Consider the following 26,518-nt stretch of genomic DNA (forward strand, 5'->3'; position numbering starts at 1 on the left):
TTTTTTTTTAATAAAATTCGAAATACTTTCTTTTTTTTATATAAATAAGGCCGTTAATTTTCTGGTTTGAATTGTTTTACATTGTCATTTCGGGGCCTTTTATAGCTGACTTTGTGGTATTGGCTTTGCTCATTGTTGAAGGCCGTACGGTGACCTATATTTGTTAATTTCTGTGTCATTTTGGTCTCTTGTGGACGGTTGTCTCATTGGCAGTCATACCGCATCTTCTTTTTTATATTATCATTTATGATACGGAATACGAGGAAACATAATTAATAGTTATACCAGTGACGTATTAAAGAAAAATGGGATCCGGCGGTTTGAAACCCTTTTTAACTATCAATGCATTTGTATGGGAACATATATTTGGAATCCTCTTTTCTCCTGGATTGGACCCCCTCTCCATTTAAAAATGTCTGGAAACCCCAATGTATATTAAGTGGTTTATGAGGAGATGCGCTTACAAAACCGGCGAAACATGTTGTACCGGTCCAAAGGACGAACGGAAAGACGGACTTCATTATCACTTTAAACCACCGCTTTACAAAGTGGTGTACAATTGAGTGTGAAAGAGACAGATCTACATCCAAAACAAAGTGAAGGAACGGTGATCAATTATAGGCTACAGTACGGCCTCGAATGTTTGTAAATACATGCATTTTTATATAACAATTAAATCTGAGTGTTTGTACAATTTTAAGTATAACGGAGGACATTTCTGAAACTTATATAAACAATAAACCTTTCTCTTATTTTAGCAACATTCAAACATCCTTATACTTAATGTAGTAAGCTAAAACAAGTTTTCAGGATGTGAATTTAATGAAATACATTTGTGTTATTTAGAAAAATGCCATCTTCTAATGTATCGTACATAACTTGAAATCACCACTCGAATACAGTGAAATAAAGACTGATCATACAGTTTCAAAATATACAAGAGAGACTGATCGTACAGTGAGAAATTCAAACAAGTGTAATTGTCTTATTTCTGGCTTCAAAGATCTGGCTGAAACTTTTACCACCACTTAAAATATACTTTATTTAGTTAATTAAGTCTGGTTTTTACGTTAATTTGTACAGTAAGGGTGCAAAAAGATTGTTTTTAGGTTCACCGACTGATTTTCCTTAGTGATGCACTTGAAAATCTCTTGATTAAGGCAAATATACGAATAATGAATTTGCTAAATTTAATTATAAACCATTTGTGAATATCGATGTCAGCTGAATTAATCATTAAGCAATGTACAGATGAACATCTAACCGTTTAATACAGTATATCCAACAAATTTAAAATGTGATCCAAAAAGTTCTCGCTTCGAAAATCGCGACTTCCGGATAGCGTACAGAATAGTATCTACACTGTGAGTATGTGTCATGAACAAAGACATATGTTCGATTGAATAATGATTTCCTCGTAACAAATGATAGAAATTTCAGAGATCCCGTATTTGATCCTTTACCGTTAAAATGAAAATGCCAATGACAGAGGTTGATTATAAAAAATGTTTTATTGTGTTAAAAATACTTCAACTTAAACAATGAAAACTTACACGTTGGACATGAAATATTTTGTCGATGAAGAAAATTAAATTATGTCACTTCTGAAATAAGTTTGTCGAAAACGTAACTTATTCTGACGGTAAAGAAACGCGAATTCGATCACTACTCTGTTACGGGCTGTATGCATGTTACTTTCATGCACATAAATTCGTCCAATTGCTATTAGAACCACACAGCTGCCGATACGGACGATTCATTTACATTTAAATGACATAAACTAAGGGTGAAAATGACACGTTGCAGACAAACTCACTGTATTTCCCATATGTCGTTATTACATATTGAAAACCCTCAGGACAGAAATTTCTAAAATTCACACCAGTTGCCGGAATTAGTTTCTTCTTGTGTATTCTACATTGCCAGTTAACATGCTCTTCCAATTTTTGTTGTACGCCAGTCTTGGAATATATGTATGTTATGCTACAAACCTAAAACGATGCAATTGCAGAAACAAATTTGTTGACGTTGCTGATGAAAACATTCCAATCAATATGTGTCTTGAAAAAATAAGTAAGTACTTATATATACGTTGTCAATGATTGACATTCTATTGAGTCTTTTTTTTCATTACAAATATTAACTATGCTTAGAAGCATATTAAGCTTGATAAAAGATAAACTGTATAATTTTATGATTATATTTTGCAAGGTTAACTTATAAAACTGCTTTTTCGGTGTGTTTTTATTGCTAAATATTTGGTCACACTGATTTTATTTCATACTAATTCTTTGGATTTTCCAACTGTTATTTTAGAGAAATTAATTCTTTTGAAATTATAAATATTACGCTTTCTTTACGTTTTTGGTCCGCATGTTTCTCAGAAGTTTGTTTCGCCTTAAAATTATTACAGAAAGACTCTCTTCTGTTGTGTATAATGCTAATATAATAATATCGTGACCGATATTATATGTCAAATGAAATTAAAAAAGTTGGTGTGTCAGTTCATTGCCGTGGAAAGTGCACTCCCAGCTTAACGTCTAAAAATTCATAGCCCCATTGCTTTCTATGTTAAATTCTGCAATTTCAAGCATTAATGGCGGCTTTGTCTAAAATTAAAATAAAGTGGCAGTTATTTCATGTCAAAACCTTGCCCTGACTTGTACTGAAAAATTTAACATACCTTTAATTGCATATTAGAGCGTACTGATTCTCGGAAGTTTGATAGTACAAAAACAAGTACCTCTGATTTGTACAACAACGTAAATGTGCCTATTCCGTCAGATGCAAGATCAAATTATTAAGTGAGGTGAATTGGATTCAGAGTATTCCAGAGAAGTCAAGTGTGATAAGCTACCACCATTATTTAACGTATTAAATAGAGTTTGTGTAAGTAAATTAAGGTGTCGACCATATGTATTTACCAGAGTAATTTTAATTTGAAATTATCTACACCATTCGACAACGGCTTCAGTGTTCTATGCCCTCAAGACATCAACGCAAGAATTGTTAAGCTCGTTAAATGTGGTGTAATTTTCTACAGCAGTTACCTATTATTTTAAGAGATACCATCTTATTATGAATATAATTTTAGTATCCACGCTTATTTTGAATATGCAATGACTTCAGTGTTCGGTGGCCTAAAGAGATCGAAACAAAAATCCTTAAAATCGGTATAATCATTCAATTTCGGATGTAAATGTGTTGTAATTTTCTACAGCAGTTACTGATTATTTTAAGAGATACCATCTTATTTTGAATATAATTTTAGTATCCACGCTTATTTTGAATATGCAATGACTTCAGTGTTCGGTGGCCTAAAGAGATTGAAACAAAAATCGTTAAAATCATCCAAATTCGGATGTAAAATGTGTTGTAATTTCCTACAGCAGTTACTGATTATTTTATTAGATATCATATAATTCTAATTATAGTTTGAATATGCTAGCTTTAATGGCATTTATATTCAGAACTATTTTTTTTCGTAGTCGTACAAGTAGATGTACAGTTGATTGATGTCATGTGGGCAGATACTAGGAGATCCACAGAGGAATATGTCAAGTATACTGTTGATGTCAAACGTATTTTGAAGGTAACATACGTTATAGCTGGAACTTTGAAGCACATGTACATATCATTTATTATGGTATATGCTCATACTAATAGTCAGTAAAATCAATTACCGATCCAGTATATATAAAAAATATCTCCATATCTAACTCCGTATACTATTTCAGGTACTTGCTTGTGTATTGATTTTTTTGTTTATCCTTCTATAGTCAATAAAATCAATTAACGGTCCACTATATAAAAAAAGATATCTCTATATCTAACTCTAAATACTATTTTAAGTATATTTTTTTTGCATATTTTTATTTAACCCTAGGTAGGAACAGTTAAAAAAAATGAAGTTATTCTTCTTAAACAAACAGTTATCTTTTTTCTAGTTTATTTAAACATCTGTATCCTGATTTTATTTGAGAAAGTCATCCCATATTAGACCGTTTAATTCTTCTTAAGAACAGTATATGCAGTTTGAAAGCAATTTACTTTACCCATTGCTAATCAAAGTTTGTCTCGTTCACTCAAAATCTATAACATTGGAGTTACTGTTGGTACAGCGCATCATTTTGGCGTCTTTTTGTGACACCATGTTCTTTTTCCCTTTCATATTGCAGCTTGCAAAGACAAGCACTTTTTAAAATATATCTTGTATCATATCCTAACTTAATTTAAACTGGTTGAGACCAGTAAAATGATGAAATGTTTTTTTTTTAAATGCGTGATTTTCATTTAATTAGTTGTTTTTTTTTTATGTTAAAGGTAGTTCAGGGGTATAGAAAAAGACAGAATTTTCTTATACTTTGCCAAAATGAATATTTTACTATGCTTTTTTTTTAATGATAAAAAGAATGGGTCATCGCGCTATTTTTCAAGGTACGAGTCATTCAAAATTGCCAAAAACAAATGCTTAGATTATTCATGAAATAACCAGACTCAAGCTAGCGAACAATTAGCCAGTGAACAATAAGATGCACCAAGCTGGCGAACAATAAGCCAGCGAACAATAAGATGCACCCAGCTAGCGAACAATAAGCCAGCGAACAATAAGGAGAACGCGCCAAACTGATTGAAAAAAACATTTTTGTGTATAAAAAGAAATCTATAAGACAGAATTTTGAAATAGAATATGAGAAGATAGGTATTATGATATATTTTAATAACTTGTTTTCTGGCTATACAAGTAATAATATAAATTTCCCTTTATGTCCAATATAATTTTTGTACTAAAGGAATTATCTCCCCTTAAAAAGCTTATTTGAAAAAATAATTCTATAAGCACAAATATTTGGTATTTGTTAAAAAACATTTTCGATAATGCAATGAATAACTAAGTTTTCTTTATATAAATAAACAGTGTAACTAATAAATTGCAAATCTGTCTCCAAATTTGCAGATTTGGGCACAGAACCCGATATTTACTGTGATTGTACAATTCAAGATGGCGGTATACCCCTGAACTACCTTAAATTGATATATATGCCAGACAAGCGACATGACTCACAAAAAAAATGTATGTTTTATACTACTAATTTATTTCGGTAGGGTGAACATCTGCTGACAGGAGTAGATCAAACCAAGATTTTTGCATTGAGAGATTTCATTGAATGTGCACCACGAATGTTGAGTCGTTCATTTTCTTATATTGTGTCAGGTTGGTATTACTAAATAAACATGTTGAGTCGTTCGTTCTCATATATAGTGTCAGGTTAGTATTACTAAATAAAAATGTTGAGTCGTGCGTTCTCATATATAGTGTCAGGTTGGTATTACTAAAAACATTTTGAGTCGTGCGTTCTCATATATAGTGTCAGGTTGGTATTACTAAAAAAACGTGTTGAGTCGTTCGTTCTCATATATAGTGTCAGGTTAGTATTACTAAATAAAAATGTTGAGTCGTGCGTTCTCATATATAGTGTCAGGTTGGTATTACTAAAAACATTTTGAGTCGTGCGTTCTCATATATAGTGTCAGGTTGGTATTACTAAAAAACATGTTGAGTCGTTCGTTCTCGTATATAGTGTCAGGTTGGTATTACTAAAAAAACGTGTTGGGTCGTTCGTTCTCATATATAGTGTCAGGTTAATATTACTAAATAGACATGTTGAGTCGTTCATTCTCGTATAGTGTCAGGTTAGTATTACTAAATAAAAATGTTGAGTCGTGCGTTCTCATATATAGTGTCAGGTTGGTATTACTAAAAACATTTTGAGTCGTGCGTTCTCATATATAGTGTCAGGTTGGTATTACTAAAAAAACATGTTGAGTCGTTCGTTCTCGTATATAGTGTCAGGTTGGTATTACTAAAAAAACGTGTTGGGTCGTTCGTTCTCATATATAGTGTCTGGTTAATATTACTAAATAGACATGTTGAGTCGTTCATTCTCGTATAGTGTCAGGTTGGTATTACTAAAAAAACGTGTTGAGTCGTTCGTTCTCATATATAGTGTCAGGTTAGTATTACTAAAAAAAATGTTGAGTCGTGCGTTCTCATATATATAGTGTCAGGTTGGTATTACTAAAAAAACGTGTTGGGTCGTTCGTTCTCATATATAGTGTCAGGTTAATATTACTAAATAGACATGTTGAGTCGTTCATTCTCGTATAGTGTCAGGTTAGTATTACTAAATAAAAATGTTGAGTCGTGCGTTCTCATATATAGTGTCAGGTTGGTATTACTAAAAACATTTTGAGTCGTGCGTTCTCATATATAGTGTCAGGTTGGTATTACTAAAAAAACATGTTGAGTCGTTCGTTCTCGTATATTACTAAAAAAACGTGTTGGGTCGTTCGTTCTCATATATAGTGTCTGGTTAATATTACTAAATAGACATGTTGAGTCGTTCATTCTCGTATAGTGTCAGGTTGGTATTACTAAAAAAACGTGTTGAGTCGTTCGTTCTCATATATAGTGTCAGGTTAGTATTACTAAAAAAAATGTTGAGTCGTGCGTTCTCATATATATAGTGTCAGGTTGGTATTACTAAAAAACGTGTTGGGTCGTTCGTTCTCATATATAGTGTCAGGTTAATATTACTAAATAGGCATGTTGAGTCGTTTGTTCTCATATATAGTGTCAGGTTAGTATTACTAAATAGACATGTTGAGTCGTTCGTTCTCCGCGTACATATATTGTGTCAGTTTGTTATTACTAAATAGACATGTTAAGTCGTTCGTTCTCGTATATAATGTCAGGTTAGTATTACTAGATAGACATGTTGAATCGTTCGTTCTCGTAAATAGTGTCAGCTTACTATTACTAAATAAACATATTGAGTCGTTCGTTCTCATATATAGTGTCAGGTTAGTATTACTAAATAGACATGTTGAGTCGTTCGTTCTCCGCGTACATATATTGTGTCAGTTTGTTATTACTAAATAGACATGTTAAGTCGTTCGTTCTCGTATATAATGTCAGGTTAGTATTACTAGATAGACATGTTGAATCGTTCGTTCTCGTAAATAGTGTCAGGTAAGTTTTACTAAATAGACATGATGAGTCGTTCGTTCTCGTATATAATGTCAGGTTAGTATTACTAGATAGATATGTTGAATCGTTCGTTCTCGTAAATAGTGTCAGGTAAGTTTTATTAAATAGACATGATGAGTCGTTCGTTCTCGTATATAAGTGTCAGGTTAGCATAACTAAATATAATGTTGAGTCGTTCGTTCTCGTATATTAGTCCAGTCAATCTAGCATAAATTTGACCCTCACCTTGAAGTAATTGCAACAGAAGATTTTAAAGTTTTAATCTTTAGCATTACTAGAACACACCCGTGATATCGCGGGTCCGTGACTGAATTAAAGTATATAACTATGCGTAAGCCTTATTTTAGTATTAGTACTGTCATCTGATCAAGTCATGCCGATTATAAGATACACAATTTTCTCTGCTTTCAAATCTTTCTGTTTGAACCCGTCGAACTGGAACTTATCAATTATTGGTAATATTAATTATTTGGAAAACAAAAGGTCCTGGAATGGAGTATTTTTTAATCAACAGCATTGTCCTATATTAGTTATAAATAAAGTTGAATTCTTTGATTTGCTGTTTTACGTCATGCCCGCTAACAAATTGAAACTTTCCAGATTTTTAGTATTCGTATTGTTATCTTAGAAAGTCTTACGGATTAAAATACTACAATAGGTAACAATTTGACAACTAAGTAGTGTCAACCCTGTGATTATGACCCGTGTATATAGCATATTAATCCTGAATACACCGTTTGGTGGTGCGCCTGTCAGATGCGGAACGTACAGATAAGGTAATAGGTAACAGGTGATTATACTATTGGTATCGGTATCGGACTCGACCCGGAACTTCTTAATTATTGGCAATATTAATTACGTGGAAAACAAAAGGGCCTGGAGTGGTGTAATTTTTAATCTACACCTTTGTACTATATCAGTTGTATATAAAGTTGAATTCTTTGATTCGTCGTTTTTACGTGATGACGGCTGACAAATTGGACCTCGTAATTTTAGTATTATAGATATCCCAAATATACACAAAAAAAGTCCAATAAAATCTTACTTGAGGAAAAGTACAAAATCATGATTTTAAAATTCCTATGCAGAGTTGCATTGATAAAGGAGATAACTCTGCAAAAAAGGCAGAAATATCAATAAAATTGATACAAAATTATAACTTTACCGCTTCTATTCAACGGAATGAATTGATTCTTGATATTTAAGCAATCTTTATGCTGAGTTCACACTTATATCGAATTCGATTCGCATTAACTAATTCGAATTAGTTTAATTCGCATTAGAAAAGTTTTACGTCCTAACGTCAATTCTAATTCGAATTACAATGCACGTCAAATTCGCTTTACTGTCCAAACGACGTTAACTTTTAATTCGTATTAACAAAAACGTATTTCTAATTCAATTTTGGGTAATTTCAAATTAAAAAAGAAGAGTGGGTGAACGCGATTAACGAATTCGATTTGCATTCGATTCGAATTCAATTCGAATTAAATGTTCGTGTGAACAAGGCATTAGAGTATAAAAAACAGCTCTAAAGGTGTTTTCATATCGTTTATCAAGCTACAACTTAGATTTCATAATTTATTAGTTGACCATTTGAGATTTTTCAGCATGTCAAGGTAAAGAATCTCAAATTGAATAAAACTTATTAAGAATATATTCTTCTTTTTTGTGGTTTAAAGTTTCTTCAAACAACGCAGATGCTTAACAAATACAATTTACAGTTATTACAGCTTTTACATTAATGCTAGCAAGACAAATCTTTGTTTGGCTTGCTTGCGTTATTTGTATCAGTGTTTGCTCAAGCATGGTAATTAAGATAGGCGGGGCTTCAGCTTGTATACATCATACTTAGATTGTATTGGACGTTATGTCTAAGGTTAAGGACACTTAATTTTAAAACATCACATGACAAATATTCTCACATGTTTTCTCACCTGTAAAAATACAATAATTTGTCAATGAAAGAAAAATATAAACTTTTTTCTTGTATGAGGCTGAGAAACTGGCCTTCAACATTAATTGACCTAATATTGTTTTTATAACATATCAATCTATTAGTTCTGTCCTTCGATTATGCAACTCAAGAAAATATTCCAAAAAATGGGAAACAATTGTATCGAAAAGAGAAAATCGACTGCACCTTTTTTATGTTAGGGTGTGTTTGAGATGAATATTTTGTCTTGAAAATGTACAAAACAAGAGTATTTGATACATCATCTCGCTTCAGACTCTATCATTTTATATAACAAAGCTACAGGTTGACTTTATAACATAAAAAAATCACCGTACTAAAAGATGAAATATAGGGGTATAATAGTGAAATACCTATCCAATGGATCACAAAATCAGAGTAGGTGTGTTCGAATAGCTATTTTACTAAAAGTGCTTAAGACAGTCTTTAAGTTGGATCTCTAAAAAAAATTGTCTTCCGTTTCTGCGATTGGAAAATGAACGGGCGTAATAGGAAGATAATTTCGACGAAGTAGAATCCTGTCTGTATTGTATATTTACAGGTACTAAGGAAACATGTGAGAATATGTATCATGTGATGTTTTAAAATTTAGTGTCCTTAACCTCCAACATAACGTCCAATAAAATTTAAGTATGATGTATATAAGCTGAAGCCCCGCCTATCTTAATTACCATGCTTCAGCAAACATTGATACAAACAAAGCAAGCAAGCCAAACAAAGATTTGTCTTGCTAGCATTAATGTAAAAGCTGTAACAATACCAAATATTTACATTATTTATTCAAAATGGTCACAAAGCCATAAATTTACAATTTCTTTAATAAAATATGTGCCAATTTTTTTTTTTTTAAATACCCTTAACACTTCGGTTTTGCACATTTCATGAGCAGAAGATTATATAATTTAGTCAAATACAAACTTAATACCACATCATAGTATCATATTTTACATGAATTTTAAGAAAATCATCCAAAGACTGACAAAAAAGACTCTTTTTTGCGGAGTTATCTACCTTTGCAATGCTAATTTCCATAAGATATTAAAAATGCAAAATTTGAGTTTTCCTCAAGTTAGATTTTATGGGACTTTTTTCTGTGTATATTTGGAGCTAAATTCTATAGATTAGCAATAAAACACTTTCTGTTGCAATTAGTTTGAGTGGACTAGATAGTGTCAGGTTAGTATTAGTTTACTTATTAGACATGGTGAGTCTTTCGTACATGATGAAAATATAAGCCTGGAGATATTCAAATATCAAGCATTAAATTTTATTGACGTTTTGAAATGTTTACGTAATTTTAAAAGTATGACAATACAAAAAAGTAATATAATATGTACTATTATTTCATTTACAGTTAATATAATAAAGAAGCAGATGCATATGGACATGTGTAGTATAATGGTACCTGCTGATTTTGTATGTGATGTTCAGCTTAGTGTGATGGAAGGAAAATTTCTATGCACAGATATCAAATAAATAGATTATTAATTCGACTGTGTGTTTTATTAATTATTCTATGCCCCCAAACCAAAAGGCTTTGATGATCCAATTGCAAATGTACTTACAAATGGTGAGAATATTTAAACGTGTTTGCTACTTACATTATGATAAATAGATAATGTTTAAGTCAGAAAATGATCCAGTAAGCCCAGCTATAAAAGTCGTTACGTGCCGCCAATCAAGACCGAGACCTAAACTACCTTTTTTAAAACCTTTCTATACCTCGTTAATGCAAATGTAGCTTAATTTAGGACATCTGATACAGTTTCACGTTGAAGCAAAAAGGCGAAACCATCAACAGCTGTTGGTACACCAGTTAGTAGTCGGTTGAATGTTCATACAAGCATAGATATAAAGGCTATTATATCTATGAGACAACTGAGAAGAATTGCTAGCTATAAAAACAGGGTTAACTCACCATTTTCTACATAGTAAAATGTCTGTACCAAGACAGAAACATGACTGTTGTTATTCATTCGTTAGATGAGCTTTTGACTTTGCCATTTCATAAGGGACTTTCCGTTTCGTATTTTCCGCACAGTTCGATATTTTATTATATTTCTTTTTAACAAATGAGATTGCCAAAAAAAACCTGTTACCTGCAACTCTTCTTTCAATTTCCTTTATGAGTACTTTATGTAGAATTTAACCTGTTTACAAACAGTTACAGTGAAATTCAGGATAAAATGACCTTACAATAAATATCATCTCTCTGAACGACGTTTCTTTTAATAAGGAAATTATAATTATGTTGAAAATGGCACTGCATTTTTGCTGTTTTGAAATAATTTCAACTTAAAAGTACAGAATGAGGTACAAACTATTAACCTTAAGTTTTGGAGATGTATCTCCAGAAAAGGAGGTATTTTCAATTGACCGACCTCTATTAAAAATCTATAGCGGACGCTGAACTTTGTCTGTGAAAGTTATATGTGTAGTTGTTTCAACCAATTGCAGATTGACTTATAAATCCTGGTATTTTTGATGAGTTTATTTGAATTACATATCTTTAATATTGACACAGTGACAATTATGTGTGCAAACACACACACAGTCTTTTGTTTACATTTACACACAACATGTATAACTTCCTTTACTTGTAAGATATTATAAAGAAATATTCATTTATCCGCAATAATAAAAAAGAATATAGTACAAAATTACCAATTCAAGGAGAGACAATACCCTCCATTTTGTATCATCAATTGTGACAATACTATTAATATTTCAATATCAGAACTCAGTCAGAATTAATTTAGATATACCTGCACAACCAAAATGTATTAATAGATTGCTGACGTAGCATGCGCACACACTCTCTTGTTATCATGTAGCTAATTAAATATGTAGACTGAAACTGCCTTTGTGTTCATCGCCTCACACCATTCCGAAACATGGTGTCAGATGTGCTAAAAGAAGCGAAGTAACGAGAAAAGACAATAGTCCGACGTCTGGACAGAACTAAATAAATCAGGGAGTACATATATATCCAAAACACTGCCCATCGCAATTGACCTCGTTCGTTTCCTTTGTCTATAAAACGTAAACAATGGAGAAACTCAGAGCCCCAGAAAGATTTAACTTAGACGCTCATGATCTTGCCGATGCATGGAAGAAATGGAAGGAAGAGTTAAATCTATATATCGATTTGGTAATGGACAGCGAGGATGAGCAAGCAAAGGTTAAACTATTTCAGTATTTAGTCGGTACGAGAGGCCGTGAGATCTACCTTACAATGGCATTCGAACAAGAACCACAAAATAGGACACTAGCAATGGTCCTACAGGCGTTTGATAGGTATTGCAATCCAAAACGAAACGAAACTGTAGAAAGATACCGATTTAACATGAGAAACCAGAATAAAGAGGAGACATTTGAAAAGTATGTCACCGAGTTGAAAATATTAGCAACAACTTGCAACTATGGAGCGCTGCAAGAGTCATTAATAAGAGACAAAATTATCTGTGGTATTCAAGATTCACACTTAAGAGAAAGATTATTAAGAGTTATAGACTTAAACCTACCGAAATGTTTACAAATTTCAAGAGCAGCAGAACTGTCTAAAGAGAGAATAAAAACATTAGAAAACCCAACTTTTTCAGACTTAGAAGTACATGGTGTCAAACATAAACAAAGAAATCCTAATTATCAACAGCAAAAGCAATATACACATAAAACTAAACCGTCTTATGCACAAAACTCTTCTGCTTGTAAATATTGCGGAAGAAAACACGAATTTAACAAGGCAAAATGTCCCGCTTTTGGGAAGGAGTGTAGGAAATGTGGTAAAGCAAATCATTTCGAAAGCATGTGCAAATCAGAACAAAAATCAAGGCACCTAGGACACAGAGTCCGAGCAATCTCTGAAGAGTCTGAAGAAAGTAATGATTATTTTGAAATAAATACAGTAGCACTCACCAATGTAAACTCTGTTAAAGAAAAGCACAGTAGGCACATATATGCATCTATGAAAATAATAGGCAAGAATGAGAAAAGCAACTTAACAAGATTTCAATTAGACAGTGGAGCAACATGCAATATAATCACTGCAAGAACATTGAAAGAGCTTGATATTAACCAATTACAGAAAACAAGTCAAATACTGACAATGTACAACAATACCACAATAAAACCGATAGGAACATGCATTCTAAAATTGGTGAATCCAAAGAACAATGATAAGTTCAAGGCAGAATTTGTAGTAGTAAAAGATGGCACTTTGACTCCGTTGTTAGGTAGCAAAGCAGTGCAAGCTATGAATTTGGTAACTGTAAATTATGAAAACATTAAAGCAGTGAGACAGGGTGCACTTTTTAAACCCCTTTCAAAAGAAACCGTTATGAAGGAATATGCAGACATATTTGAAGGGACTGGTAAATTGCAAGGAAAATATCATTTAGAATTGGACAATACTGCAAATCCTGTAGTACATCCGCCAAGAAAAGTACCTGTCGCTATTAAAGAGAAGCTTAAATCCGAATTGGAAAGACTGACAAAGTTAGAAATTATAAAACCAGTTTCAACGCCAACTCCGTGGGTTTCAAGTTTGGTTACTGTCGTAAAACCAGACAAACTTCGGATATGCATTGATCCGAAGCATTTGAACCAGCAGCTGAAAAGAAGTCATTATCCGCTACCAACTATCGATGATTTACTACCAGAACTGAGTAGAGCGAAGGTTTTTAGTGTCGTTGATGCTAAGAATGGATTTTGGCACGTAGAATTGGACGAAGAAAGCTCGTTGTTGACAACATTCAACACACCGTTCGGACGATACAGATGGTTGCGAATGCCGTTCGGTTTATCTTCTGCACCAGAAGAATATCAAAGAAGGCAAGACCAAACTGTTGAAGGTTTGCCAGGTGTACGAAGCATAGTAGATGATATTCTTATCTATGGTGAAGGCGATACAGAAGAAGAAGCCATTGATGACCACGATAGGAAATTTCGGGCTTTAATGGAACGTTGTCGGGAAAGAAACTTAAAACTTAACAAAGAAAAGTTTAAGTTAAAATTGAAGGAAGTTCGATTTATAGGACATTTAGTAACCAGCGAAGGTTTGAAGCCGGATCCAGAAAAGATTCGAGCCGTAATTGATATGCCGAAACCGACAGATGTTTCCGGAGTAAGAAGAATTATTGGATTTGTAACATATCTAAGTAAGTTCTTACCAAAACTTAGCGACATTTGCGAGCCACTTCGAAAGCTAACTTTGAAGGACTCCGAATTTTGTTGGATTGAAAATCATGATAAAGCACTTGAAGAAATCAAAAGGCTAGTGACTGCTGAGCCAGTTTTAAAATATTATGATCCTAAACTACAGTTAACAGTTCAAAGCGATGGTTCACAAACTGGACTTGGTGCTGCAGTTATGCAAGAAGACAGACCAGTTGCATATGCGAGTAGAGCTCTCACTGATACCGAAACAAGGTATGCTCAGATAGAGAAGGAACTATTATCAGTCATTTTCGGACTTGAAAAATTTCACTCGTATGCATATGGTAGAACAGTAAATGTAATATCTGATCATAAACCTCTCGAATCAATCATGAAAAAGCCACTTCATGCTGCACCAAAGCGTTTACAACGTATGCTTTTACGTTTACAAAAGTACGACATAATCCTGCAATACAGACCAGGAAAGGAGATGTACTTAGCCGATACTTTAAGTAGAGCATACTTAAAAGAGACTTCAGATTCAAGTAACACAACAGACGAAATCGAAAGTATCAACATGATAGATGAGTTGCCGATATCTGAAGAGCGAATTTCTGAACTTCAAGAACATACTAGGAAGGATCAACAAATGCAAGAACTGAAAGAAGTTATTCAGGAAGGATGGCCGAGTAACAAATGGAATGTACCATCGAATGTATCAATATATTTCGACATTCGAGATGAACTGACATTACAAAATGGTCTATTATTCAAAGGAGAGAGAGTTATTATTCCTAAATCTCTAAGAACTGTTATGATTAAAAAGATTCATTCATCACATATAGAAATAGAAGGTTGCTTACGTAGAGCACGTGAAAGTCTTTATTGGCCGGGAATGAACGCCGAAGTAAAAGATTATATACAGAGATGCGAAACATGTCGAACATTCGAACGTAAACAACAGAAAGAGACACTTATATCACACGAAATACCAAGTCGTCCATGGTCAAAAATAGGAATCGATCTAATGACATTTCAAAGTAAGAACTATCTAGTGACAGTAGATTATTATTCTAACTACTGGGAAGTCCATTATCTTGAAGATACTCTTGCGCTAACAGTAATCAGAAAACTCAGAGCTCAGTTTGCAAGGCACGGTATACCCGATGTGTGTTTTACAGACAACGGTCCACAATTTGACTGTGGAGAGTTTAGAAAATTTAGCAGACTTTGGGAATTTAAACATGACACTTCTTCTCCATTGTATGCTCAAAGCAATGGAAAAGTGGAACAAACAGTACAAACAGTAAAAAGGTTAATGAAGAAATCAAAATTTGACAAAAAGGATCCATATTTAGCATTTCTCGATTTTAGAAATACACCAACCGAGGGTTTTGACAATAGTCCAGCTGAAAAACTTATGAACAGAAAGACTAGAACACTTTTACCAACGAAAGAAAGTCTTCTGAAACCGAAAGTGATTACTCCGAATAAAGTACAAACAGAATTAACAAAACAAAAACAGAAGCAACAATTCTATTACAATCAAGGAACAAAAGATTTACCGATGTTAAAGAATGGAGATACCGTAAGAATACAACCGTCAAACTTCAACAAAGAGTGGAAGAAAGGAACTATCAAACAACAGGTCAACATCAGATCGTACGAAGTTGATGTTGGAACGCGAACCATACGTAGAAATCGTCGTCAACTTAAACACACACTAGAAGAGGATAACAATGAACCTACAGAAATTGAAAGAGACAATTCCGACTTTGAACATGGAGAAATAAACAATCAAGACAATCTTGAAAATGCGACAGAAATCGAAAATGCGAAAGAAACACCGATTATGACACGACCAGGAAGAGTTGTAAAACCACCAGCACGATTTAAGGATTTTGTGTGTGATTAGATCACAAGTGCGCGCAGGGCATAATAATCCCTGAAGTGATCTCGTGTAAGTAATGTAACATAATTATATACCCGTCTATTAGAGAAGTAGTGTTTTCAAACAATCGCTAGGATATGTTTTATGTATGCAAAACAATCATTATGACAATATCTTTGACTTTAACTTCGCATTTAGACATTAAATTTCCTAAGTGTTGAATATGATTTTATTTGGTAAAACAAATTTTATGTATGACTTTAATTGGTAAAATAACTTTTATGTAATTATTTTTATTTAAAGAAGAAGGGATGTGACAATACTATTAATATTTCAATATCAGAACTCAGTCAGAATTAATTTAGATATACCTGCACAACCAAAATGTATTAATAGATCGCTGACGTAGCATGCGAACACACTCTCTTGTTATCATGTAGCTAATTAAATATGTAGACTGAAACTGCCTTTGTGTTCATCGCCTCACACCATTCCGAAACATCAATGACAACAATTTCGAAATTATGTGAGTATATATTAATATGTTGATTTTGTAAAAATAAGTCGTACAGAATATAATTGTTTTATAAAGTCCAAATACTTAAATCAGAGAATAAGGTCGGATTTTCCTAATTGCAAGTTCATCCATAATAACTTAACAACAAGTGCATTCTTTTGTTTTTAAAATAACATCACACAATCATATCAATTTCATATCATTTATAAATAGATAAAAACCTACCTAATATCTACTACAATATTTAAGGAAGTAAATTACAATTGGAAAGATCTTATTATATATTTTGATTAATGATAAGATGTTGATCGACTGACGTTTATTCAGAAATTGCAGTGTAAGGTAACTTCAAACCTTTTTAAATCAGATAAGCTAATCATCTATTTTAAAACTAACAAACATGACCATTAAATTTTCCCTCGCCATTAGTAGGGTCAACAAATATGATCGATTAATGGAATAGCTCACAGCTGTATTTTATATCATTGGAAAAAGGAGAATAAGCCTCATTGCAATGTTGATGTCGTTGTTGTCTACAGTGGTCACACTTTTCTTAAATACTAGTAGCAGCAGATGAAAAAATTGTCAATCCGAAAACAACCCCCGCCTCAGCACTGGGGACTATACTACATGCTTGTCCGAATTTAAAGTATTTTTTTCTAAATTGCTTCATATAAATAAGACAAAACTCTAACACAGGTTTGGTTGCTCACAGTTACTTGTTCTTTTCTCTTGTGAACAATGTTTAATAACAAAATAATCTGATAACAGTAGTATACCGGTGTTCATCGGTCATAATTAAATCGAGTAAGAAAAAACAAATACAGGTTACAAACTAAAACCGAGGGAAACACATTAACTTTAAGAGGAAAACACCGAAACAACAGACACACTGAAGTGCAACAAAACAAACACCAATGCAACATACAAAGAAACGAACTAAAGGATAGTTGTCATATTCCTGACTTGGTATATGATTAATATGAAAAGATCCACTTTGAAGTAATTAACAATATTCAAATAGACTTTTGCATGTAAGAGAATTGTCCAATACAACAATTATATATAAATGACCTCAAACTCATCACGATCCATATCATAATACATGACAATAAGCAGTATACTGTACGTTGTAGTTACTGTGTTCACCTCCGATGACCTGACAGCTCAACAATTTCTTTATTTGATACATCGGAACCCCACCCTTTAAACTGCCAAAGGATTGCAGGTACATATATACATATGTACAATAATATATTTAATTCCAAAATAACAATAACACATTTGATTAAAAAAATAGTTAAAAAATCTGAGAGCTGGTCATTAATACAATATAGGACTAATACAGAAAAACCGATTAACACAGAATTTTTACTGGTCTTAATACAAGATTTCAATTTTCTGTTTTCGGTTTAAAAAGGTGTCAAAATAGATATGTATATTACACAAAATATGTTCATATTGATCTTGTATGAGTCACCTTTTGAAGTGGGTGTTTTATATTAATCATGTATGATGATCTATGATGTCCTCGTACAGTCGTACGACTCGAACAAATATAACTAGCCTTGACCAAATACTTAAACATAATACAGGACTGCTTTAAAAACTCAATATCACACCTTCTCTAACCAGTTTTGAATATATTTAGAAATATATTTGTTATCTCCTTATCACATGACAACGCAAGTAATTTACTATAGTTATTTAAATAACAATTTGTGATATGGAAAACAAATTTTATGACGTAACTGTTCTGTTTTCTTATTCATAAAATTTATAAAATATGTAAGTAGGACTAAACGTTTATTGATCTACAATGTATTTTCAAGATTAGGAAGTAAAATTTAGATAACACTCAACAATAAGGTATTACTGGCTCCAGGGTAGAAAAGTAATGATGCGTTTAAACTATGCCATTTCACAGTTTAAATGATGTTCATATTTCCTCAATTTTTAGATCGAAGGTTTTAATACTCAGCATATTAAGAGGTCATGATGCATCCTTTTATGATTTCTTCCCAAATAAAGAAGGTATGATGAAATGGTCAATCTTTTATCTTTTGAATACGAGAACCGTATACCATGATAAATCTTTATAACCAAATATCCGTCAGGTATCACTAGTTTCTCTTTAATATTTGTTTAGCGTTTAAACAACTATAATACATACAAGGAAAGGTTGCAAAACTATTTTAATAAAACAAACCTACAAATTAATTGACTCCTAGCTATTTGTTCTAAAAACTACAAAGAGCAATATCATTCACCATAAACATGTTTGTAACAAGATATATCATATAAAGATCTTGGTTCATGATATAAAAATTGAGGCAGATTATTGGCCTAGGTATACGAAAATGAGACTGCAGCAAAATTATAAAAACCAGTGATCAATATATGTCTTCATCCATTCTAGTCTCAAAAAAGTATGTCAGTGTCTTAAAAAATGAAAACAATCCGTTTTGTATTTAATTTGTCTTAAGATTTTTCTTGATTTACTCTTCCAAGTCTTAAACAAAGTACATGTGTGCACAACTCTGACCGGATATTTTTAATATTCTGCACTAAACACCGATTTCCAATTAATGTAAAATATAAGCTTAAGATAAAATTGAAGATAAAACTGAAGATAATCGATGAAGATGTTTCATATTTGAGAGCAGGAACAAGTTATTCCACTTCTTTTGATATCCCCATATATTATCATTGGTAAGACTGTTACTCATATCTTATTTTACGAAAAAGTTGGGCTGGACCACTCTTCATTATTCAATAAATTAACAAAAAAATAACAAACATATTTTCAAAAGAAATTAAAACAATTGCTAACACATTAATTAAATTCAGACGTATAATAAAGAGAAGCACGTGTTGCCTATTTAGAATCTTTTTTCGCTCTAATAAATTCTTTTTATGCAGGACCAGTTCAGAGCCGTCCACCCAGATGTCTGGAATTATTGCAGCCCCAAACGAGTTGGACGTTAATTCATCAGGGGTACTTGTTTCTGTCGCTTTGGACATTGGAACCTCTTTTTCAGGATTCGCATTCCTGACACGAAATGATTTTAAAATAAACCCTTTAAGAGTCCATTGCAAGCATTGGCATGTTGGCGAGTTAGGAACACTGTACAAGACTAAATCAATTATACTATTGAACAAAACGAAAGAGTTTGTTGCTTTTGGATATGATGCTGAGAATATGTATGCACAAATGAAAGTCGATGAAGCAAAGGAATACTATTACTTTCGATACTTTAAGATGGCGTTATATAAAGTTTACCACCAGGTTTGTGTAGTATTCTAGAGACCTTAAAATTGTTTAGTATTTCCAATATTTATTTTTCCCCAATTTAATTTATAGTGTTTATTATTCTACACTATTATGGAATTATATTAATTGGTTTAAAAAACCAGGCACACATTTCTTCGTATTTTGTCTTTCAAAAACACACCTTGGAAATACATAAAAATGGAATGACATATTCTTTGAAGTAAAACTACATATCAAATATAGAAATTGAGTCAATTTTTCGAAAATTGCAAGTACTATGGGATTGGTACGTCACATCTTTTATCTTTCCGTTAACGGTTTTTGTGCTAAGAACTGATCTTTTCAGCTCAGACATTTCAAATCGACTTTTTACAGTTTATCATTGGTTTGTACTGATATAAGCAAATACGGAACAGGATCTGCTTACCCTTCAGGAAAACCTGCGATCACCCCGATATTTGGTGGGGTTCATGTTAATCACCATTTCGCTTCTTTGTTGTGTTTTATGTTCAGTTGTTCTGTTAGTTATTTTCTATTTAAGCCTTTGTGTTGTACGTTTAGGTTTGACTTATGAGTTTAAATGTCACTCTTGCATTTCTTATACACCTTTTTATTTTATAAATGTCTATGTTTTGTATTTGGAACTCATTAATTATCTGTGTTGACATTTTAGGAATTGCGGAGGAATATGAAGATAGAAGATGAAAGTTGTAAAAAGATGCCTGCTTATAAAGTATTTGGAGAAGCAATCAAATTTTTAAAGGATGCAGCATTAGAGGAACTTATGAAGTCATGTGTTATTAAAGAAACGGATGTTAGATGGATTATAACTCTCCCTGCTATATGGAGTGAATCTGCAAAACAGTTTATGGTGTATGCAAGTAAAGAGGTTGTGAGTAAAATAATTTACTTTTAATATGTATATCAAATCAAAACGTTTCGATACTGGTCTATTTTCAATCTTATTTTAAATTAAACTAATCAACAATAATCAAACGTAGGTCTATCTTAATAATGATAGTACTCATTTAATTTTACTGCACCAAAAGCCCATTACTAATTTCGAATATCAAATATCCTTCTTCAAACAATGACTTGATGTAACAAAACTACCAATTTATGTCACTCATGCATTGATCGTTTTTTCCTAACGGTATCAACAACCCAGTAATAGCAGTAATGTAGACATGACATATAATAAGTATTGTCATTTTCTGTAAATTTACTTCTTAAAATGTTAAAATAATTGGAAACATCAGGTATTCCTACTGCCGCCTTAGCTAACAGACATTTATGTAACTTGGCTCCAAATGATCACCAACTTTGTAAAATATTTCGACATAACGAAATAGAAACAGTGTCTCAATTTGTAAGGTTAGCTTTATCTTAAGAGCTGAATTCTGTGTGACATTTATTGTCGGATATGACAAAATATATGCTTAGCAGATACTTTCTAAAGATATAACAAACAAAGGAAAAACAAACACTCAGTCATATCATTGAATTCCAGTGCATTATATTGAATACCATATAACTCCTTCAATAATTATCGTTTAGGAAAGTTTATTATTGTTTCTATTATTTAAAACATCTCTAGGCAGGAATAGCAGCAGATAAATTAGAGATCACATTAGAACCAGAGTCTGCAGCTTTGTGTTGCAATTATTTAGCTTTAGAAAGGAACGAAGAAACTTCTGTAAACTTAAAGACGTTTGACAATGGACGGAAAATCATGGTTCTAGACTTAGGAGGTAGGAGGTATTATTAAGTTATTCATTCGTTTGATGTGTTTGTCGTTTGAATAAAGACTTTTCGAAATGATAGTTTCTTTGTTTGTCCATAGTTGGATTCTGGTTCGATCTTACTATCACAATTAAAGTATGTAATGAAAACTATTGAAACGACAAAATCGCTAGCATTCGAGCCAACATTTTAAAGCATTTGTTTTATATAATTTTATATAATTGTTACTTCTGGTACAATAACAATAATTATATGTGGTATTATTGCCAATGAGACAACTATCAACCAAAGTACAAATAAAGTGGATTTAAGCAATTATTAGCAAAAGACAGCCTTTCGCATAAATTTCGTATAATCGTCAAAAATATTTCAATTGGTCAGTGTTGTTGTGAAAATATGGCAGCCAATTAATGGTCGTGTTCTAAAGCCGAAATTTAACGATTTTCACAAATCAACAATCAACAAAGAAGCATTGGTATTCAGGTAAGCACGTGTATAACAGGTACAATAAGAGATAGTTAATCTTGATGATGGAGCGATGTTTACGTTTGCGATCACCGGATTTTTACCAGAAAGGTCACGCTGCATACGGAAAACTCGTCGGCCAATTGTTTGCTGGAAGCAAGCAATTAAAAAAGTAAACTTCTTCTAAACTTGGACAAGTTATAGAATTTTCTTGGAAAAAAATATATGTACATAAGTATTATAATAAAAACTAGCCATTTAATTATAAAAACATATGCATTTTTTGTTTATAAAGTTTCATATGACTTGAAGAATTATAAATAAAGAGTTAACATATTCGAACATCAAAATAAACACCTTTTTAAAAATTACTAAATAGCATAGACAACTGTCAATGATTTTCAAACGGTTTAGGTATTTGTTCAAAAGAAGTAGATGAGCTAACTTCATATTTATATCAGTTTTCCCTAAACGATTAGGTTGTTGCAGTTTATTATCAAATCCGAAATTTAAAACTTACTTTGTTCTTAATTATATTCAGCTTAGTGTTAAATTGACGATTGAGCCATAAAAATTATAATTTGTCTTGTGTTTAAGGTGGTACCGTGGATATAACGACGTATCAAGTTACGACAACTGAGGGTAAAAATAAATTAAGAGAAATATACAAAGCAACTGGTGGACCTTGGGGAGGTAGAAAGGTTGATGAAGCCTTTGAGGATTTCTGGAGAAAATGTCTAGGAACAGAGACATGGGAACAACTCAAGCTGGAATTTAGAGATGAAATCTATGAATTGTTTAACAGATTTGAAATACAGAAAAGAAGTTATAAACACGAATCTAGAGGCGAAATATTACTGACGCTGCCGGAATGCATACGTGAAATTGAAGGATTGTCAGGTCTATTAAGAAAACAAATCGGAGATGTTTCGATAAAGAGAGGGAAAGTAACATTCAAAAACGAAATATTTACGACGTTTTTCGATGCTTCCTTGAAAGGAATAAACGGAGAAGGGCTGATTAAAACGGTAGACGACTTATTTTCAAATGAAGAAATGACAGACTTATATGCAGTGCTGATGGTCGGAGGATTTTCAGAATCTTCAATTGTCCAGTCTGCTATCAAGGAAACGCTAAGTCAGAAAAGCGAGGCAAAAGTATTTGTTCCAACTGACCCAGGATCCGTGGTGTTAAAAGGGGCTGCCATTTATGGATTTGAACAAGATATTATCATGGAAAGAGTCATTCGTCATACGTATGGCATAAGTACTCGTGAAGCATTTGATGAAGAAAAGCATTCTCGCTCATCTGCCCACTACCACAAAGTAGAAAGAAATGAATTCATAGAAGATAAATTTCATCCATTAATAAGAGCAGGCGATACATTTCGACCCGGGGAACAGAAAACACATACCTTTAACGCAGTGGCAGTTAATTCTACTGGATCATTAGAAATTGAGATGTATGCTTCAACGGAGAGAGATCCTGAATACACAAGTGATCCACATGGTAAAACCACATGGAAACTAGGTTGTGTGAGTTTCCCTAAATTTGACAAGCAGTACCTAGGAACAACTGTTACAGTAAATATGACTTTCGGAAGTACTAGATTACTTGTAAATGCAAAACTCGAAAATGGCGACGATGTTGATTGCAGTCTGAATTTATTAAAGTAAAAAACAAGGCATATGGAACTATCACAAGAACAGACGTCAGATAGAAATAATAATGTGTTCGTCCAATGTTGACTGTTTTACTATATATGTATTTATGTGTTTCGCGTTTCACAAACGCACTATGTGAATCTACCATTATTACCCTGTTGCCATGTGTCTGTTTTTAACATTGAATACTTCATATAACTTGAAAATGTTCTGTCTGTAGTTTTCCTTTATTTGGGCGATGGTGTAGGTTGTCTGTTTTTTTTGGTTTTTTTTTATTCATGGTAACTACGGTATTGCTATATTCGTGTTTATACACTAACTTAACAAATATTTTTTTTTGAAACAAACTGGAAAGAACTTATGTTACAGAAAAGAACCAAAAACTATAGAAAAACTCCACAAAAAACAGAGCTAAGCATAAGGGAAATGCATTTATAAATTTAAAATAATTCTCTAAGATGTACAACACCAAATTACACAATATCCGTTTTCTTCATGCCAGTACGGAGCTACTGGGTTGTTGATAGCAGATATAATCTTTAGTAGTGATCAAAGTAATGCCAATTTTGATTAACTTGATCCACTGGCAGGGTTCACCATTCAATAACATGTTAAAGAACACATAAAGAAGATCAGTATAAGAAGGGTAGAAATCATGAAAAAAGACAAAAACCATAAAACATATTCGTATTCCGTATCATTTATATCGGAAGCTATGACACCCTTTCTTAATGTGTGACTCCAATGCACTCGCTATTGTGTGTACAACTTGGACGCTGTGTCATATTTATATTTACATTAGAAATGATGCAGTTGTCTCAATTTGTTTTACTCAAATATATGGAACGTATGGCAATTGACACAACAATAGCATGTTATATTCTTCAGAGGAGGTTTATAAGAGACAAGAGTTGTAGAACTTTCTACACCAGTCCAACTGAATGTCGTAATTAATGTAGTATAACCAGACTTCAGCATACAGACTATCAGGACTTCTGCAGCGGAAGTACATAGTTATAAATAAGTATTCGTACATTCTTGCTGCTGTATGTTCGGTCTTATTTGTGAAAACTACTAACGTTTTCTATAAAGTTTCATATTAAGTTTGTGTATCTTAATGAGTACACAGTTGGAACCCTTGACATTGCTGCTGTGGAATTCGTTGAAGAGAAAATGTTCCACTAAAATCAACCAAACGATAGACTCGAATAGTACTTGTATTCAAAACATATATTTGTCCAATGATACAACAACAACATCATATATACAGACTTAATAGGTAAAGTAAACTATTAATTGGTTGTCGTTTGTTGCTGTGTTACATATTTGTTTTAAGTTCATTATTTTGTACATAATTGGACTGTTAGTTTCTCGTTTGAATCGTTTTACAGTTGTAATTTTGGGGCCTTTTAGCTGACAATGCGGTATGTGCGTTGCGCATTGTTGAAGGCCGTACAGTGATATATAGCTTATTGTAAATCAAACTGTTCAATCAATAGCTCAAATTCTTACACGTATAATCTGGTCTTCCATGAGCGAAAAATAAATAACCAGTTAGGTAGCATTTGGCTGAATAGTCATCGATAATGGCATACCTCAGATCTTGAAATTACGGGGCAAGGAATTCCTATAAAAAGTAGGTGTCGTTCGCATAGAAGTCGTATCACACTATTTTGAATTAAATTGTCAAAAAGATGTTGTTTATCTGATTCAGCGTCTCTTTATGTGTTATTTTGAGTTTTAAATAATTGGATTAAAGTAGCAATAGCGTGAGAAAGTATGAATAACCGTTGACAATCCAAAGATGTTCTATGTTTGCTTTAGGCTAATGCACAATCCGTTTATTTCTCAAAATGGTAAGTTTTAAATATCACATATTACTTATTTTGTCAATATATTCATTGTTATAATATGAACAAATCAGGTACTTCATAAGTGAAAAATCCTATTCTAAATTGCAATTCCTTGCCCATTGCTTCGAAGTTTTAAGTAAATTCCCAAACAGAAGACATTTCTTTATTTCTAACAGATACGACTATCGATTAAGCATGTGAACTATTGTCTTCAAATAATAGATGACCATACTCTAAGGTTAGACTTATTGATATTCATAACCTTTCCACGTGATTTTTGGAATTTTTATAAATAAACTTTACACCCTAAAGTTTCTACATCAAAGTTATCAAGATTAAAATATATGGTACATTTACGCGGCCTCTATACTTATGCATCCCGTCATTGTGTTATTGTTTTATGATACTTTCTGTACTTTGGTCTTTCATTTTTGCTAATATGCTTTGTATATATATGCCTTTTTGTGGTTTTTTTTTCTCTTACATATGACGCGGATATGTACTTATACATTCCGTCATTGTGTTATTTTGCCATTGTTTATGTTTGTTTTTATAGTGATTAAGATAATGACACAATGTTGACTACTGTGCCCCTATTTTTTATATTTTCGCCTATTATGTCGGTGTGTTTTCTACAAACATTGTTGTTAAAATAATGGAATTTTGTGCGATTATCATACAAGTGAGAGGTTATGCTAGCTAAAAAAACAGGTTTTACCCACCATCTTCTACACATAAGAACTGTCTGTAAGAAGTCAGTATTATGACAGTTGTTGTCTATTTGTTTGATGTGTTTGAGCTTTTGATTATGCCATTTGATTATGGAGTTTCCATTTTGAATTTTCATCGCAGTTCGGTATTTTTGTTATTCTACATTTTCTTGTAACTGATTGTCCTAAAAACATTTCCTATATCAAGAAGTGCATAG

General features: G+C 32.5%; 2 protein-coding genes across 5 annotated transcripts; both read left to right on the plus strand.

Moving 5' to 3' along the window:
* Positions 1-1,793: 1,793 nt before the first annotated feature.
* LOC143062472 (uncharacterized) lies at positions 1,794-10,519 on the plus strand. Its single transcript, XM_076234159.1, has 4 exons — positions 1,794-2,073; positions 3,489-3,592; positions 5,107-5,215; positions 10,381-10,519. Exons 1-4 carry the CDS (start codon positions 1,932-1,934, stop codon positions 10,500-10,502), a joined length of 477 nt encoding a protein of 158 aa, XP_076090274.1. The 5' UTR covers positions 1,794-1,931; the 3' UTR covers positions 10,503-10,519.
* A 4,027-nt stretch (positions 10,520-14,546) lies between these two features.
* On the plus strand, positions 14,547-23,948 carry LOC143065076 (heat shock 70 kDa protein 12A-like). Of its 4 annotated transcripts, none has more exons than XM_076238409.1 (5): positions 14,547-16,600; positions 19,514-19,880; positions 20,539-20,757; positions 21,463-21,616; positions 22,671-23,948. In XM_076238409.1, coding segments are annotated over exons 1-5 (1,821 nt in total). In that variant the 5' UTR covers positions 14,547-16,598; the 3' UTR covers positions 23,750-23,948. The 4 variants fall into 4 exon arrangements, with proteins under 4 accessions (XP_076094524.1, XP_076094525.1, XP_076094527.1 ...); XM_076238410.1 differs by lacking the exon at positions 14,547-16,600 and adding an exon at positions 16,802-16,933; XM_076238412.1 differs by lacking the exon at positions 14,547-16,600 and adding an exon at positions 16,803-16,928.
* The last annotated feature ends 2,570 nt before the right edge of the window (positions 23,949-26,518 follow it).

This window comes from Mytilus galloprovincialis, chromosome 2, assembly GCF_965363235.1.
Source record: "Mytilus galloprovincialis chromosome 2, xbMytGall1.hap1.1, whole genome shotgun sequence".
Taxonomy (NCBI): Eukaryota; Metazoa; Mollusca; class Bivalvia; order Mytilida; family Mytilidae; genus Mytilus; species Mytilus galloprovincialis.

What these genes read in the sequence shown, in the direction of transcription:
- LOC143062472 (XM_076234159.1), top strand. Translation starts at nt 1,932, where the DNA reads ATGCTCTTCCAATTTTTGTTGTACGCCAGTCTTGGAATATATGTATGT. An exon ending in ATGTCAAACGTATTTTGAAG is followed by an intron (nt 3,593 to 5,106) that starts GTAACATACGTT and finishes TTATTTCGGTAG; the next exon opens with GGTGAACATCTGCTGACAGG. An exon ending in ATTTTCTTATATTGTGTCAG is followed by an intron (nt 5,216 to 10,380) that starts GTTGGTATTACT and finishes TTTCATTTACAG; the next exon opens with TTAATATAATAAAGAAGCAG.
- LOC143065076 (XM_076238409.1), top strand. An exon ending in TATATAAAGTTTACCACCAG is followed by an intron (nt 19,881 to 20,538) that starts GTTTGTGTAGTA and finishes TTGACATTTTAG; the next exon opens with GAATTGCGGAGGAATATGAA. An exon ending in CATGGTTCTAGACTTAGGAG is followed by an intron (nt 21,617 to 22,670) that starts GTAGGAGGTATT and finishes CTTGTGTTTAAG; the next exon opens with GTGGTACCGTGGATATAACG.